This window comes from Cicer arietinum, chromosome 3 (genome assembly GCF_000331145.2).
Source record: "Cicer arietinum cultivar CDC Frontier isolate Library 1 chromosome 3, Cicar.CDCFrontier_v2.0, whole genome shotgun sequence".
Taxonomy (NCBI): Eukaryota; Viridiplantae; Streptophyta; class Magnoliopsida; order Fabales; family Fabaceae; genus Cicer; species Cicer arietinum.
This window is the reverse complement of record NC_021162.2, coordinates 20,394,997-20,408,832: the sequence shown is the minus strand read 5'-3', so window position 1 is coordinate 20,408,832 and position 13,836 is coordinate 20,394,997. Positions and strand designations below refer to the sequence as shown.

At 32.8% G+C, this 13,836-nt stretch overlaps 1 protein-coding gene across 3 annotated transcripts in view; it reads left to right on the top strand.

Annotated features, from left to right (window-relative positions):
• Window positions 1–12,378: 12,378 nt before the first annotated feature.
• The window catches only part of LOC101503150 (glutamate synthase 1 [NADH], chloroplastic-like), a 4,143-nt gene continuing 2,685 nt past the window's right edge, over window positions 12,379–13,836 (top strand). Inside the window, exons 1-2 of one of the 3 annotated variants that reach the window (XM_073366642.1) lie at window positions 12,379–13,207; window positions 13,407–13,561. In XM_073366642.1, coding sequence (XP_073222743.1) covers window positions 13,171–13,207; window positions 13,407–13,561 — 192 coding nt within the window. In that variant the 5' untranslated portion in view covers window positions 12,379–13,170. The remainder of the gene's footprint in view (window positions 13,208–13,406; window positions 13,562–13,836) is intronic. The other 2 variants (XM_073366641.1, XR_003472002.2) reach the window with 2 other exon arrangements.

Below are 13,836 nucleotides of genomic sequence, written 5' to 3'. Positions count from 1 at the left end.
AGTTGAAAGGTTATTTTGTGCATTTAAAAACATAAATGTTATGTGTTAATTGTTAATTTCAGTTGGTGACCCTTTACAACTATTATGGAAATCTGGGCTTTGCCCTCAGATTAGAGACAGGACAATCCTACTGGTTCGTACCCTGCGGATGGGAATGTAGATGGGAATGTTTGACCGGAGTTATTTTAGGAGGATCTCACGGGGCGCGTGGAGATCACTCAGGGTGTATAGCTATAGTTTTTTTTGTAGAATGATCAGATTAGGATGACATAGAGGGAACAAATGTCTTTCTTTTGGATTACGTTATTTTGAACTGGAAAACTGTACCTTTACTAATATTGTCAGTATGACATCTTATTTGAATGGGTTCCATGTATCATTTGTTGTTGTGTAAATACTTTGCATTCATATTTTGAGAAACCTTTCCGCTGCTTGTAAATTATTAATGACTCAATTATTTATCCAAAGGTATTTCCTTATTTATTTCTCTGTTTTATTTTAATTTCTTTTGAAAAAAAAAATACACCCTCGCTTTGAAACTCGGGGTGTTACAATCTTCTTATTGTTCAAGTATATGTTAACCATATCATTTTTGGTTCCACTAATGGCAAGCTTTACCAAAAATTATTTAAGTCAATGCTTAATGAGTTTGAAATGAGCATGATGGGTGAATTGAAATTCTTTTTGGGAATTCAAATTCATCAAAGTCCATAGGGAGTGCTTATTCACCAAACCAAATACACAAGAGAATTACTTAAAAAAATTAAAATGGATGACTGTAAGGTTATAGCAACTCCTATGCATCCATCTTGCTCTTTTGAAAATGATGAAACTGGTAAGAAGGTATATCATAAGGTATAAAAAGGAATGATAGGTTCCCTTCTTTACTTAACTGCCTCTAGACCTTACATTTTGTTTAGTGTGTGTGTGTGTGCCAAAATTCAATATGATCCTAAAGAATCCCACTTAAGAGGATCTTTAGATATCTAAAATCCACAACTAACCTTGGTTTGTGTTATAAGCCCTCCTCTAAGTATAGGTTAGTTAGTTTATGTGAAGCTGACTATGCTGAAGATAAGCTAGAAAGGAAGAACACCAGTGAAAATTACACTTTCCTTGGTGAGAATCTGATATCTTGGTCAAGAAAAAGACAAGGAACCATTGCACTATCAACAACACTAGCATAATATATCTCAACAACTAGTTGCAATACTCAAGTGTTGTGGATGAAACATCAACTTGCTGATTTCCAAATTAATAAGAGTAACATCCCTATACTCTATGATAACACTTATGTTATATGTTTAACCAAAAATCCTAATTTACATTGTAGAGAAAAATATATAGAGATCAAACATCATTTCATAAGAAAGTATGTTCATAATGGTATTTTAGGCATAAAATTTGTAGAAACTAATCATCAGTGGACTGACATTTTCACAAAACCCCATGATGTGGACATATTTGAGTTTATAAAGAGTCATCTAATAATTGTATTTGTTAAAGAATGATGTTGCCTCTAATAAAAACAGAATGACTAGTTAAAAAATTTCTTGTTTTGCCTCTGATAAAATTGAATTTGTCTGTGCCCCTAGTAAAACAAAATTCAATTAAAATAGTTGTGATAATCTGACAAAGTTCAATATCTGAAATTTTTTTTCCTGCTTTTCTTTATTTGAAGAAAAGTCAGTATTTGAAGAACTATTTTTTTATAAATTGTCATAATATTATTTTCAATTTTAAATCAGACATGCATATTCTAAGGGGGAGCTTTGTTGAACCCTTGCTTATCTGTTTATTTTAAATTAAAAATCATTTACAAAAATGGATGATGGTCATCATAAAAAAGGGGGAGATTGTGAGATCAAAATTTGTTTAAAGTAAAAACCATGTCGTGAAGGACACAAGACCATTCCTTGAAGGACATTCATCAATACTTTGAAGGACAAAGGCAATGCTGCAAAGGTTTCTATAAATTGCACAAAAATTACGAGATCAAAGTAACAGACTAACACAACAATTCCAAACAGAAAAAGAACTGGTCACAACAACTTACAACATTCTTTCAAAATGAAATAATCTCAAATTAGCAAGCACAAACATTGAGTTAAAAAATTGTCAAATTTATCTAAGTGTTAAGAAACAAATATTTGGGAGCTTATATTACAAATACAGTCTAGTGAGAGAAAAAATTATTATGCCCACAAACACTATTTCTTTGTAATCAAGCCCAATAGTGCTTGATTGTGTTCCTCAACGGCTTGATGCCACTAATCTAAAAGTTGAGAAGACTTGTTAGAACTTGTAAGCTAAGTTCGATAGTGACTGCCTTTTCCTCAACAACTTGACGGTACAAAGTTGGAGGTGAGAAGATTGAACATAATCATTGTGACTAACTAAGTGTTCAAGTGTAAGTTCTAAATAAAGTGGATTAAATCATTCGAAAGAGGGGATTGGACATAGCTACTAAGTTAGTAGTGAACCAAGATAAAATAGATGTGTCATTTATTTTACCATTTCAGTTTTTAAACCATTCGAAATAATTTAACAAAACACTATAAACACAATTGAACCCCCCTTTCTCGTGTTTCTTGACCAAGAAGAGCTTCAGAGGCATGCTTCAAATTCACTCTTCAAAGATAGTCTTCAGACCCAAACTTTAGAGCCAAACTTTAGAGCCAAACAATAAAGAGAGTATTCATAACCTTCAAAGGCACATTGCTTTTATAGACATATGTTCAGAGGCAGACGTGTATGCTTATGTGTTTCTCTGATCTCATCCTCTAGTCACCTCCTCTAGTCACTTCCTCTGGTGACTCTCTATGGTCACTACCTCGAATAGTTTCATCTAGTCGCTTCCTCTAGTACCTTCCTTTGATTTTCTTGTCATGATTGTTGCACACTTAATGAATCTTTAATCCAAACAAATTTTTCTCATAATATACCTTTGAAAATGTCAAAGATTACAATTGAAACCTAAAACATGGTAAACTAGATTGCAAAATAGAACTGAAAGTACAATTATTAAGGCTGAGCAAAAGTATGAATGTGGGGAAAATTAAGCAAGTATAAGTCGTGATGAATACTAGTTGAACAAATCACATTCAGGGAGATGTTGTCGCGTATTAAACAATAAGTAGCATGAAATACAAGATGACAATTACGAGAATTGGCTAACCTTGGAATTGAAATGAGATTAGTATAAAATTGAGATAGATAAAGAACATCATTCAAGTAAAAGTCATTGTTAAAAAAAAGAGTCCCAACAAATTGAGCAATAATCAAGGAACTGTTAGGAAATTTAATGGAAATAGGTCGAAATCGTTTAACAGATTGAAACATGTTGGCAAAAAAGCGAACAAGATCAGTTGTGCATGTGTTCATAATCCAAGAATGATTAGAAAATAATTTAGAAATTTGATGGGAAAAAGAATTACCCAATATGATAAAAGTTGAATTTTGAAGTTGATTTACAATGTTTGTAAAAGAAGATGTGGAGGCTTGAAGTAAAGAAATAAAATCCTTTTGCTGACCCAAAGTGAAAACTTGAGTAGCATTGTCCAAACATGAAGAATCAGAATCATTGGAAACAACAACATCCTCAACATCAAGACTAGTAGATGAGAAATTGTTGGAAGCACCCAAATTAGGTGGTGAATGGTTGAGAGGATTTATTGTAGTGGGTGCAAATTTTGTAGTCCCGATCGCAACCACTAGAACCACGACCACCACCCGGAGAGGAACCACAACAAGAGTTGGAAATAGCATCGACAATTTTAACTTCTTTTGTAGGACTAAAGAATTGACGTTCTTGTTGTATAAGCGTCGAAAAAACCTTGAACTAGAAATATTGTTGATTCAAGCCCTTAAGGAAATGAATGACATAGTCGTTTTCTTTGTATTCCCTTATCTTTGGTAAGAGATTGAAAGAACAAATAGGTGTACGAGACTAAGAAGGCAAGAGACAAAAATTATCCAACTTTTGCCAGAGTTTCTTTAAATTTTTAAAATAGGTTGTAATAGAAGAATCACCTTGCCTAATATCATTAATTTCTTCTTACAAGTCTAAAATTTGAAATATGTCTCCTTAATGATAGTTTCATTTTGTTCTTTCCATATATCTGCAGCAAAATCCATCCACATAATACTTTGCGCAATGTTCGGTTCAATTGCGTTCGTAATCTAAGACATAACCATGGTGTTACACTCATCCCATGACATCAAAAGTCCATTTTTATCTTTAGGGCGAGAAATGGTACTAGTTTTGTTCTTCAAACGAAGGTACGTGTCATTTTCATAACAAAGGGATACGAGCATCGCGCTAAACGGTACATGTCATTTTGATAACTTCGATTGTGATTTGGGGATTTCTTGACGAGTTGTTGGATGGTTGATTGATCGTCAAACGATGAAGAATAAGACGTATCGTGATAAAAATCCATCGCAAATTTCATAAAAAAAACGAAAAATAAAAGAGAAATCACATCATAGAAAAAAACATAGAATGAAAAAGACGAAGGATAAATTTTTAAGGTTTGAGCGACTATACCATGTTACTAAATTTTATATCTAACGAAGAGCATTTATAAAAATATCTTTTAGAATAAATTATACCATATTAAGGGTTTTGTCTTCTTACATGAAATTGAAACAAAAGATGTAACTAACTGGTTAAAGAAACTAAAATAGAAAACCTAATGAAAAAACTAATTTCTCCAATCCATTTAAAATTGCAAGTAGTTATTAATGATTAATATAAAACGATTTATATTAGGTTCATCTCTGAACAAACAAACAAATACATGTAACAAATAATCAAATACATTAAAATGACTCAAAAATAAGAGTATTATTTTATTTTTACTGTTTTTTATTTGATTTTCACGGTTTTTTATTTATTCTCATATGTAAAATTGTTGGTGTACAATTGTATTAGTTTGCTTTTACCGGATAAGTTTTTGTCTATTTGGTAATTCTAGAATCCTTTTTCTTAAATTAACAGTTTTTTTTATTCGATTTATTTTTATGATCTCAAATTGATGTCTTAAACGAAAATATAATCCCGTATAGATATGACTTTTTTTTTTACTGAATTATAGATATGACATGAAAAAGTACAATTGTGTCAATTAATTCAATACATACATATGTTGTGGTATAAAATAAAATATAACTAAATATGTTTTTTGTTAACAATGAAAAGAGGAAGAGGAGAAACAATCACTCTAGGGTTTCATAACATAGAATGAACCAAACTAAAGTTAATAGGGTTACAATGAGTATATATACAGGAAAATAAAAAGTGTCTAAAATACCCTTACTACTAATATATAATAACATTATCTAATAGCTCCCCTTAAACTCACGATGCATTAACATGGAGCATCGAGAGTTTGTCAACTAAAAAACGGAAACGTTTAATGGAATGCATCTTTGTGAATAAATCAGCAATCTGTAAAGAAGAAGAGACAAATGGTAGAGTAATAGTTCCATGTTGAAGATGATGACGAGTAAGATGACAATCAATCTCAATGTGTTTGGTGCGTTTATGAAAGACCGAGTTGTGAGCAATTTGAATAGCACTCTTGTTATCGCAGTGCATCAGAGTTGGCTCAGAAAGAGAGATACCCATATCAGACAAAAGCCAACGCAACCAAATTATTTCAACAGTAGTGGATGCCATAGCACGACACTCAGCTTCTGTAGAGGAGCGAGAGACCATTTCTTGTTTCTTACTCTTCCAAGAAATAAGAGAGTCTCCAAGAAAGATACAAAATCATGTGGTGGATTTACGATTAGTGGTATCACCAGCCCAATCAGCATCAGAATAAGCTTGTAACTCCAATGAGGATGACGATGAAAAAAGAAGACTTTGAAATTGAGTTCCTCGAAGATAACGAAGAATCCGAAGAACTGTTGCCCAATGTACTATAGTGGGAGAGACAACAAACTGACTAACAACATGAACAACATAAGCAATATCGGGTCTGGTAATCATAAGATACACTAAGCTGCCAACCAAAGTATGATACAAAGTGGAATCTGGTAAAGGAACACCATCTGAGGGAGCATATTTGACATTCAACTCAAGAGGAGTATTTGCTGCTCTAGTATTAGAAAGACGAGCCTGATCAAGAATGTTGGCAATGTACTTGGATGGAGAAAGAAGGTAACCTCTAGGAGAGTAGGCAACTTCAATCCCCAAGAAATAGCGAAGAGTTCTCAAGTCCTTCATCTCAAACTGTTTGGCTAACTGCAATTTCAACTCATTGATTCCACTAACATCATCACCTGTAATAATCATATCATCAACATATAGAGAAAGAATTATGCGACCATGAGTGGTGGACCTTATAAACAATGCAGAATCATGTTCACTAGAGTGAAAACCAAGAGAAGTGATCACATTAGAGAATTTCTCAAACCAAGCTCGAGGAGCCTGTTTAAGACCATATAGAGCCTTTTTTAACTTACATACTTCCCCTAGATTATGAGAAACTCCTTGTGGAGGGACCATATAGACTTCTTCATGAAGCTCACCATTTAAAAAGGCATTTTTGACATCCATTTGGGAAATATGTCATTGACGAATAGATGCAACTGCAATAAGAGTACGAATAGTGGTCATCTTGGCTACAGGAGCAAAAGTCTCTTCATAATTCATACCATATTGTTGAGAGAAACCCTTAGCAACAAGATGTGCTTTGTAGCGCTCAACTGACCCATCATACTTAGTTTTGATCTTGTATACCCAACGAGACCCAATAGCACGTTTTCCAGGAGGAACCCAAGTGTTGGTTTTGTGCAATGCAGATAGTTCTTCTGCCATAGCTTGCTGCCATAGAGAATCAAGAACATCCTCTTTATAGGAAGAGGGCTCAGACAAACTGTGAATAGAGGTTAAAAAAGAAGCAAACGAAGCTGAGTAAGTGGAATAGACAAAATCAGGTAACTAAGTAGACTTACGTTGACGAGAAGGGTAACGAGGAGGATCAACAATCGCAGGAGGTGGTTGGACAGCCGGGGGGACAAGAGGGATGTCATCATGTGGAGTAGTAGTATTTGTCCTGCAATTCTCAACATTACAATCACTAGAAGCGATATCATTAGGACCAAACGGATCAATATAGGTTAGTTCAGAACTCTTAGTAATCTGAGAATCAGAGGAAACAGAGTAAAAAGGGATGTGCTCAAGAAAAAAAAAAACATTACAAGATACATAAAGTTTTCTTGCATGAGGATCATAACAAGCATAACCCTTTTGACCATCCCCATAACCAAGAAAAACACATATGGCTGAACAAGAAGACAACTTACTGCGCTCTACTTGAGGGCGAAGAACAAAACAAGTAGAACCAAAAAATTTCAAAGAATAGTAATCAGGGGTAGAAGCATACAATTTTTCAAAGGGAGACAAACCTGATATGATAGAGGATGGAATTCTATTAATAGCATGAACAGCAGTAAGAACTGCTTCTCCCCAAAACTCACTAGGAACTGAAGCGGACAACAAAAGGGAACAAGCAGTCTCTATAATGTGATGGTGTTTCCTTTCAGCAACTCTATTTTGTTGAGGAGTATCAATACAAGATGTTTGGTGGCGGGTGCCATCATAAGCAAGTAATTCAGAAAATTTATTAGAGGTATATTCACCACCTAAATCACAACGAAAACACTTTATAACAGAATTATGTTGAGTTTTGACCATTGCACGAAATATATGATAAATGTCAAAAAATTCAGACCGATTTTTCATAAGATAAACCCAACAATAACGAGTGTAATCATCAATAAACGAAACATAATATCTAGATCCACCTTTGGTGAGCACCGGTGATGGACCCCAAACATCAGAGTGAACTAAATCAAAAGGCGCATATGAAACGGAAACACTTTTACTAAACGGTAAAGCTGGAAATTTAGCAAGTTTACAACCACAACAATCTGAGATATCACAGGGTTTTAACTTTCCTAAGGCTCCAGTAGAAGCCAAATATTTTAATCTAGAAGAATAAACATGTCCAAGGCGAGAATGCCATAAATAAAAACTAGAAGATAAGGAATTCAAGCGAAAACTAGATAATAAGTCAGCAGTAGTTGTTGAGGCTGCAGTATCTGGGAGTCGTAGGTCATCCAAAACGTAAAGTCCCCCCTGTCTATGGCATGTCCCAATCATCCTCTCGGAATGTGGATCATGCACACAACAACAAGTGGAAGAAACATAACTGAATAACCGAAATCACATATTTGACTAACAGAAGCAAGACTCAAAGTAAGATTAGGAATATAATAAACATTAGAAAGAGACAAGTTAGGTGTGGAGACAAAACCAATGCCTGCTAGTGGCATAGGAGTGCCATCAGCAGTCATAACCGACACAAACGAGGCAGGTTTCACATATACAAAAGATTTATCATCGTATGTCATATGATGAGATGCTCTAGAATCAAGAATCCATATGGAATGAGATATACCTGACATATCAGAGGAGTTCAAACCTTTAGAAGAGGTGGCATACATGGCATGTGATTGAGTGACAAGAAGTCTTTGAAGCTATTCTGCAATATCAGATATTTGGGAAGCATTCTCTGATGAGTATACATAACCAGAACTAGAGCCAATGGTAGGAGGAGCAGAAGCAACAACATTGGACGATGGCCCCCTAAAATTCTTCTTATGTGCTCTCCCCAATTTCGGACAATGTGCTTTCCAATGACCTTTTTCTTTGCAGAATGCACATTCATCATTACCAAGCCCAACTCTCCCTTGAGATGTTTTTTTTTTCAACAGGAGCAACAAAAACAGATGGAGGAGTTGAGAGAATTCCCTTATCTAACACACCAGAATGAGTCTTAAGTCTGATTTCTTCTGCCAACAATTCACTAACTACTGATTCAACATTAGGAAGGGAGAACGATGCAAAATACCCCCACGAAGGCCCTCAAAATCATCACGAAGAGCCATTAGAAACCAAACCAGACGTTGCTCTTCTATTTGATCAATGTATGCTTTGACAGCTTTCAACTCAGGTGATTCCATAAGAGCCAATTAATTCCACATATTAGTCATTGCTGAATAGAATTCCTGAATGGTCATACTGTTCTGCTTAAGGGCTCTAATATCATTTTCCAACTGATAACGATTTGCAAAGTTAGATTGAACATACAAACGTTTCCAAGTTATCCCAAATCTCTTTAGCAGTATCATATTTTGCTAGTTGTACTCCTATAGACAACTCAACAGAATTATTAATCCAAGTAATATTGTTTGAATTACTAACATTCCATATTTTCAGATCTTTTACATATTGAGTTTCATCCTTTTTATTTGTAGGCTTAACAGAAGTTCCATCAACAAAATCCCACATATCTTTTCCAATCAAAATTTTTTTCATCACATAACTCTAATAAGAGTAATTTTGTCCATTGAGGTGAACACTAACAGCTTGAAGAGAATCATCCTTAGCACCAACCATAACAAATAATGACAGAAAAATACGACAAACACAATCACTGAGACAAAATAAATTAGGGATAATCTGGTGTTGTGCGAGCATGATTTCTCCCTCTCCAGATGTCGTTTCGCCGATCCGACCGTTGAAGACGAAGACCTAAATATTGCGAATCTGCTGTCCAAAAATCAGCTCGATCCAACGGTTAACAAATGCGCAATCGATGTTTTTCTGAGACTGATTTAACAAAATCGGGAATATAGCTACTCTTCTCTTTTCTCTTTTGGTGGTTGTCTTTCCTATCAAAATAGTCTCTCTCTTCTTTGCGGTAGATCCCAAAATCAACCAAAGTTCTTTGATACCATGTTAACAATAAAAAGAAGAAGAAGAGAAACAACCACTCTAGGGTTTCATAACATAGAAGAAACCAAACTAAAGTTAATAGGGTTACAATGAGTATATATACATGAAAATAAAAATGTCTAAAATACCCTTACTAGTAATATATAATAACATTATCTAATATTTTTAATTATTATAAAATCTTTTAGTCCTTTTAAAAAAATTATAACTTTTCATTTTTATAAAATTATTGGGTGCATTTGTTTCAGATTTTTTTTCATGAAGGAATCTATTTTTTTAAAACAAAATCATTTTTATTTGTTTTAACGGTGTTTGTTTCAGATTTTTTTAAAATCATTTTATTAAAAAACATCAGTTTTTGGCTAAAAATGAAAAGCTAAAAATAATAGTTTCATAGATGAGAGAGAAAGATGCCACAAGTTTATAAAAATATAAATTAACTCATTAATGAGATAAAATGATGTAATTACCCTTACATTTTTTAGAAAATACAAAATCGCCCTCTATCAATTTTTACTAGATTTTTATCAAGTAACTTCCTTTTTCTTCTCTATTTCTCCGCATCAATTTATCCCTATTTTTTTGTTGTTGTTTCTATCCATTTTAATTTTACATTATTCATACGTTGATACAAATTTTATTTTCTTTTGTGTATTTATTTTTTATTTTTTGATGAGTACTTAAGCAAATTAATCAATTTTGAAATGTGTTTAAGATATAAATTAAACTTATAGCGAGAGGGAGAAAAATATTGGATAAAAGGAAGAGGTAGAGATATGACGTAGAAAAAGAGAGATTAATGTATTTAGAAAAAATCATGTCCTTTATGAAAGTGCAAACATGAGAAGTCCAAAACATTCTGACAATGATTTTATGTTTTTCGATGATTTTCTTCTTCAATCTTGAGTATCTATTTATAGTTAAAATTTGGGCTTCAATTTAGTCTTTGTTTAATTGTGAATTGTATTTTGTTCAGATTGTGTTTGTAAATTCTTCAAATTGATTATGTTCCTTTTTTTTTCTGTAGATAAATTTTGATCAAATCTTTGTCCAATCTTCTTCCAATCTTCTTTAAATCTTTGTCAAATCTTCTTTAAATGTTTGTCAAATCTTCTTCAAAACTTGATCAAACTACATAATTTTTTTTTCAAATGTTGATTATATCTTCTTTCATATTCTTTGAAGTCAAATATATTGCTGTCATAAAATATTTTTGTTATCATAAAAACTCTAATTATAAAATGACTTTGGTTCCAACACTTTATAGTAATTTTGTAGTTAAAAGAATCACTTTTATAAAATTGTATATAAACAGATTAAAATTATTTTAAAAAAAATTATTTTTATGATAGTAAACAAACGGAAATTAAAAAATCATTTTTAAACAAATCTATACAAAATAATTTATAAATTGTTTAAACTAGAAATCATTTTTAAACTAAATTTAAAATTATTGCGTGTAGTTTTTGTTTATGTCGTTAAATCAATATATATTTTTCTAATAATTTATAGACATGTTTACGACATTTTCAAAAGTTGATCCCCCAAAAATGAGTTTAAAATATAATTTATAGATTTTTACAAAATTAAAAATCAGCAATTTACTTGTGGATTTTCCTTCGAAAATAATTCCACAAGTAATACATTAGTATTTCCCATTTTTAGTTTGCTTCGGATATAAGCTCAACTACATATTCGCCTCAAACACCATCTTTTCATTTTGCCTATGTGTTTTTGCAGGAAAGATCTGCATCAAATTCCGCAACATAGTTTACATTTGTTATATTAAAAAATAGGCTAAACATCATTCGTGGTCCTTTAACTTAATTTCTGTTAACGATTTAGTCTTTTATCTTTTTTTTCCCTATTTGGTCCTTTATGTTTTTAAATAATTTCAGCTTTATCCTTTAAGTGGGGTTCCGTTAAGAAAAAGTTAAAAAACGTTCATCTGGATCATTGCATATGTTCATCAAACCTTTAGGAACGATTATCACTGATCTGAATTGATGTCTATGGAGTATAAATACCTCATAGTTTCAGTTTTAACGAATCAATCCTACTACCAAACTTAGAACAAACTTTGAACATTTTCCTGATATATTTCCAAAACATTAAGGGTAACTTTTTTTGAAAATGGATGAGGAATTTTGTAATTTTTGCTTAACGAAATTTCACTTAAAGGGTAATGCTTTAAAAACAAAAAGAACCAAATCGAAAAAAAAAGAAGATAAATGACTAAATCGTCAATCGAAATTAAGTAAAGAGACTACGGGTAATATTTAGTCTAAAAAATATTTTGAACTTTATTTAACATAAAAAATTTAAAATGATTTTATATTTACTCAAGATAAAATAGTAAATATTATTACATTAGATAAGCCACAAATATCATGTATATTTTATATGCCATATTTTTCAGTATTATAAAAGGAAAATCAATTTTGAAATATCTTCTAAGCAAAAATAGTTTAAAACAATTGTAATTCAATTAATATTTATTAACAACTAACTAATATATAAACAAAAACATAACCTGGTATGTTTTCTTCTCAGCTGACTCTAATAAACCACATTTGATTTTTGATTTTTCTATTCTATAGATTGTATTAACGGCACTCTCCGACTTGTATTACTTTCGTAGATATTGAATTTCCCAAACTTTATTCTTTATCCTCGCAAACCCTAGCCTCCATTTTTGTTCTCGCCATTCTCCTTCATTCTTGCCTCTCTCGTTCCATTAGCGTATCCACCTTCGCAACCTTCAAACGCCATTTTGCAGTTACTTGGTTCTTCTTCTTTTGACAGTGGTAGTGATAGCATCAAAAGATCTGTAGTAGCATGAGCCTGAATCACCTTCTACCGTTTTGCATTGGCTCTGAATTTCTACTTAAATTTTGTGTGTTTTGTTTTCTAAACATTTGCTTTGATTCCAGATATGGTGTTTTAGTGAGATTGAATTGATTTGCTTTGCTTTCATGCTTGAAGGTAAGAAAAATTATGTTAAGCTTTAACAAATTTTTACCATCCATTGAATTTATTTCAACTACAATGTTAAGACACTACCACTCCACGATAATTCCAACAATGGAGGCGAAGTTCATCTGAATGATCCACTTGCTATTGCGAAGCTTCAAGAAGCTACCAGAACTAACAGTGTTGAAGCATATAAACAGTACTCCAAGACCATTCAGGAATTAAATAAGGCTTGCCATTTGAGAGGGCTTCTGAAATTTAAAGAGACATCATGTAACATTCCTATTGATGAGGTCGACCCTGCAAGTGAAATAGTTAAACGATTTTGTACTGGTGCCATCAGTTATGGGTCAATATCATTGGAGGCTCACACAGCATTAGCAATGGCAATGAACAAAATTGGAGGGAAATCCAACACAGGTTCGTCAAACTTATTTAAGAATATTGAGTCACAATTTAGTCATATTTGAACATAAATGACAAGTCTTTTGTCCAGGCGTCAAATCCGTCCAGCATAATTTTTCCAATTAGAATATCATGCGAACTACTATTTTGTAAATCTATTTCTCCATAATTTCTTTGATTTTATGATGATTTTTTTCTTGATTATTTGTTGTAGGTGACGGAGGTGAGCAGCCATCTCGTATGGAGCCTCTTGCTGATGGCTCAAGGAATCCCAAAAGGAGTGCCATTAAGCAGGTCGCTAGTGGGAGATTTGGAGTTTCAAGTTACTACCTTACAAATGCTGATGAACTTCAGATAAAGATGGCCCAGGTAATTGTCGTAACTTGCTCTTTCCAATCAAGGTTATTGTTCTTTTCCTTAATTCACAATAAAATTTCATCAATCTGGTGCCCCTGCATTCCTGTTGGAATTAAGGTTCTGTTGTTTATGAATTTATATTAATGGCAGATGATGCTGGGACTTAAAGGCACCTTTGGGTGCTCTTGCGTCTTTAATTGAAACCTACATTTTTTCTTTGGTGAGGTGGAGTGGTAGTGTCTTAACATTGTAGTTGTAATCCATTGTAGTAATTTTTATTTTTGAAT